This window comes from Montipora foliosa, chromosome 8, assembly GCF_036669935.1.
Source record: "Montipora foliosa isolate CH-2021 chromosome 8, ASM3666993v2, whole genome shotgun sequence".
Taxonomy (NCBI): domain Eukaryota; kingdom Metazoa; phylum Cnidaria; class Anthozoa; order Scleractinia; family Acroporidae; genus Montipora; species Montipora foliosa.
Window position 1 is genome coordinate 28,470,522 of NC_090876.1, and position 5,000 is coordinate 28,475,521.

A 5,000-nucleotide genomic window follows, 5' to 3' on the forward strand; every position below is an offset into this window, starting at 1 on the left:
GAATGGAGGAGTCAGCGGTCATTTTTGCAGCTTATGACGTATGATATGGGAAAGTCATGCGAGAACGGCTCATATAGAAGCAGTGTTTCGACTAATGTTTGTCGTGAATATTGAGTTCGCGAAGAAACAGCAAAGCAACGAAGAGCATATCCACAGCAGCCCTTGTGTTTACCTTGTTTTTCTTGATTACGGAATCTCTGTTCCCCATATCATACGTCACAGCAGGCTGCTGGTTTAGTTTTTTGAGTCCGTACTGAAATGGCCGAAAAAGCAGGGAAAGGCCAACTTCGAACGTAAGTTTCTCGCAAAAAACAGGAAACAAGAAGAAATAACTCCACAAACTTAAGTTTACTTATGTTAGGCTTTGCAAAAAAAATTTTGGAAAAATTGCTGATTTGGCCTTCAGTTCTCCTTGAAAGCCTATTTAAAGCATTAACCTAACCCGCCACCTTTCGACAGATTGATGCAACAAGAGTATGAAATTTCAGCCTATTATCTATTGTTACACCTGATAGTTTTATCTCTCTCGAAATAGGTATGGGCTTGTCTGCGCATTCTAACTTGAAATCACAATCAGTGTTTCCTATCTATTTTTTAAAATCTATTGTTTATTAGTTCATTACCCCTGACTGATTTGCAAGAATCATCATTTTTGATGGACGTAAATGGGCCACGTTCGATATATCAATACATGTATTCACACTTGACTACGAGGCTTTTTGGTTAAAATTGAATATTACTTTGTTTAGAAATCTCCCTTGAGACTTGTGAGACAAAGAAAACAAAACTGAGTCGTGAAATTTGACCATAAAGCCTCGTAGCCATACCTGAATATTGATTTCTTAAACTCGTTAAAATATCATAAGGTTATTAGCCAATCGGAGTGCCCTATTTTGGTCAGGCGCATGTATCTTGATACCTAATGAAACTGCAGACCAAGAAACACCCGGGTTAATTCACTAATATATGCTAATAAACCATCAGAAAAAAAACACATACAAATAAACTACCCGTACACTATACAACGTAACACTTTCGCAGTACCGCATCCATTTCAGCGATGTGTGCACTCAAGGCTTGAACCTTGTAGTGTGCTATCTTTGAAAATTCCACCGTGATCTAAAACGATTGATTTTTCATCTGAAACACTCGCACTCGTTTTTGACATATTACATATCGAACTGGGCTTATTAATGACAGATAGATAGATAGATAGATAGATAGAAAATCCCGTTAAAGCTGAGATTCATCCAATCAGATCGCTACGATAAGCAATGTGAATTTCCATAACCAAAACAAACGGTCGAAAAACATGTCGGTTGAAGGTGGGCCTTTAAAACACACTGACCTTTTACTTTTAATTGGTGGTCATCCGATTCTAATCACATTTTTAAATTTTTTAAGTGACCGAGTGCAAGCTGCAGAGGCGACAGCCTCAGTCCTTAGCGACTATCTGTTACGGCAATGTTGAAAATCAATTGTTCCGTCTATTAAATAGAAGTCCCAGCACCCTCGCGAGCATTTGTCGATTTGTCCAAATTTTTAGTAATGCTGCAAATGTCCAACGATGGGGCAAGCCCCTATGAACAAATCCCCACAGTGGGGTTCTCGGTGGAAAGCAACAAGAGCATATGCGGCAAAAATGTAAATGAACAGAAATACGTGAGCTATTGAACTAATCTTACGAGACCTTGATAATGAACGTTAATGATAATGAAAAAACTGAGTTCCTCCGAAGGTTTCGTCCACCTGAACCATACCTTGTATCGCATTACTTGTGTTTACCGTTAGGGGAAAGTAATCTTGACAACTGTTGTAACATTATCTTCCCATACTTAAAGATCTTTCCGCTTACAAAAATTTTTACGATTATTCGTTTTCGTGTCACTAGTGAATTTGCAAGGAAGTATCTCAAAAATTCTGTTTTTTATTCATTGTCCTTTTTCAGCTTTTCTGCGAGAATCGTCTTGCACATTTAACGAAGCACAGATCTACCTTTTTGTAGTGCAATATCAGTGTTCGTTACTTTAAAAACGGCCAAATATTTCTGACCAGTTAAAACGTTTTATTGATAATAAGGCTGTAATTCACGATATTTCCTTGTATTCCTTATGTTTTAGGTTTAGAAGAGCTTTTCATAATTATACATAATATAGATGGCTCTATGTTACGGTCCAAGAAGGTGAGTCCTTCGTTTCTTTTCAGGTAAACACCTCGCTTTCTATTTCTTATATATTTAGAAGTCACCTAAGATAAAATGATTTTTGTATCTTAACATAAATATCTCCACCCAAAGGAAACAGTTTTTCTGCGCGACATGCATTTAGCTACTCTTGCGCCACACAAGTCGGGAACAGAAACATTTGAAGTCAGTCTACCCACGACCAAACGGTGCAGTTTGTGACGTCAAATGACTTGATCGCTTTGTTGTCGGGCAATGGCTGCGAATGTATCTGGAACTATATCGGGGTAAATGACTGCACAGTCATTGCACCTATTCTCTGTCCATCATAGCTATCAACTTGTACGAATTGTAAACCTATACGCAAAGTATAACGACTAACGTGTCATCACAAATAAAGGAAAAACATATTTTTATTAAACAAAAGACTAGTAGTACTACCATAGTTCGAGAGTAGTTTATTTGATTTAATGTCAAATTGTATGGTATTTTATTTAAAGTTGTTTTTGCTCCATTTAATATCAACTCAGAATTTCATCAATATAAAAGTAAGTCAGGAGCCCATCTGGAGCGTGCAACTTCCATACAGCTTCTGTGAAACGGCGTTTTAACAAGTAAGTTTATTTTTAGACTAGCCCTTCCCGCGAATTAGGTCAAAAAACAAAGGCAGTTCCGGTTCGGTGACTCTATGACGTCAGCTTAATTTCTTGTAATTGGTCATCGGGCTCCTGTGGGAGTCTCATTCGCGGGAAATTCAATCTAAAAATAAATCGGTCTGTGAAAACGCCGTTACACGATCACCGTAGAGTTGTAGGCTCCGCGTCATGGGTTCCTGAGTAAGTACAGTACTTCTTTGTTCGAGGTTCGTACTGTAAGTTACGGACCGGTTTTTTGCTTTAGAAGCGTGGGGGCCATAAATCAACGGGGAAAACGAGGATCCGTAACTTACAGTATACCCTGGGTGCCGTCATAGGTTGCCCAAGCTCGATATATGGGTATATCTACTGGAGTATATAAGGATTTGTTTGGAGAAAACGCGGGTTTTTCTCAAAATTCCAAAAGATACTTACGATTTGAAATAAAGAATATCTTACCTCGCTTCAGTTTTAAAGGAAAGGAAAAGGAAAGGAACTTCATTTAAGTGTCAAGTCGTTCCATCGCTGGAACACTAATTGGGGTCACTGTAAACTGAAATTAGCAATTAACGCAAATCAAGTCAAATGTTGGTTTTTAAGGAGAGTGGAAAACCGGAGTACCCGGAGAGAAACCTCTCAGAGCAGAGTAGAGAACCAACAAACTCAACCCAGATACTCGTGTATTGAGCTTGGGCTACCTGTGGTACCGCAGCATCATGTTATTTTTTCAAAGGTCCGTGGGAGTGCCACGCGGGTTGGAAGACAATGACCGAGGACCAAAAAGAAACCTCTGGTGGCACGAGCCCGGAGTCTCAGGGCATCTTCACATGATCCTAGTTGACCGGGCTGGCTCGGTTACCGAGATGAAAGTGGTTTTTGTTCATTTGGCGACTGTCAGCCCACTTTCCGAGATGAATAATGTGAAAAAGTGATGACGCGACCATTCAGGCGTGAAATCTAACGAACAAGCCTGGCGAGAATTTCCTGATTTTCTTTATTTAAACAACCTCAAAATTCTTTTGACTTAACGTTAACTATCAAATGAAACTACGGTATTCCAATCTTCATTACCGAAGAAAAGAGAATTAAAAGCTTGTTAATGTCCCTTCTGTGACGAAAATGCATGGTATTATTTTCCTCCCGGTAACCGGGGTGAAGTGTTCATGTGGCGAAATTTCCAGCCCGCTTACCGAGATTCCGGTTGGAAAAACCGAGATCTCGGCAACTGAGCCAGCTCGTCCTCTCATATGAACACATCAAAGTTTTTACAAAGGATTTAAAGGTAAGGCGAGATCTTGGAAACCGGGCCAGCCCGGTCAACCGGGCTCATATGAAGAGGCCCTAAAAGGGGTTGTAAGGTGGGCTCAATTGCTACGTCATAGCAAACCATATCTAGTAGCTCCGCCTCCAGGTCACGTATCTCGTTATGACGTTGTATGATTAGGCCGCCTCGCTGGCATATCATGGCGTAGTCCACGGTAGCAGCCGCCTACGCATACAGATGGGCTATCGGGAATGAGCCAGTCATAGCGTAGCCTCAGTGCATCACGAAATTCCCGCTTGCTTAGGTCAAAATTTAAGTCTTTCAGTGGAATTGAAGTAAGCCAACTAGAGGTGTCCTTTTCGCATGCCAGGTCTACGGCTCTTTGTGTCCTTACTGGGAGAGAGACCTTCAGCTCCTCTAGCCCCTTCAGATCAACACCTTTTTCTTTTCGAACAGCATACATCAGCCTTCGCACCTCTGCATCATCTGGGGTCCCATGGGTTTGCGCCATTATCTTATCAACAAGTGGAGCGCTCATCCTGATGGATGCTGAATACTCTGACTTCGCACTTTCAGATGGGTTTGTCATTCCCAGGCCTCCCATACGGGCAGGAAGTGCTAGCAGTTTTCGTTCAGTGACAGAGCACTTATGTTCTGTTAGTGACGGTATGAGGACATCTGAGATAGCACGCTCGAGTGGTTCCAAGAGATCTTCAATATCTGGCAGGGTCCTCATGAAGTAAGTCCACTTATGCCTTAGCCCGAATGTAAAAGCTGCATGGCAAGCTTGCGGTTCAGAGGTTGCAAACTCTGCTAGTAAAGTTACTTCACTGATCCACTCCTTTACTTTGCTGCCGACATACTCCTCTAGATACGACCTCTGTCCGAGTGCTGCGCCAAGGTGTTTGCGCCCTTCCAT

The 5,000-nt window shown here is 41.3% G+C and overlaps 1 protein-coding gene across 2 annotated transcripts in view; it reads left to right on the top strand.

Annotated features, from left to right (window-relative positions):
- Positions 1 to 5,000, top strand: part of LOC138012480 (origin recognition complex subunit 2-like) — a 62,173-nt gene that overhangs the window by 43,504 nt on the left and 13,669 nt on the right. For both annotated transcript variants that reach the window (XM_068859264.1, XM_068859265.1), the window contains exon 11: positions 2,121 to 2,182. In XM_068859264.1, coding sequence (XP_068715365.1) covers positions 2,121 to 2,182 — 62 coding nt within the window. The remainder of the gene's footprint in view (positions 1 to 2,120; positions 2,183 to 5,000) is intronic.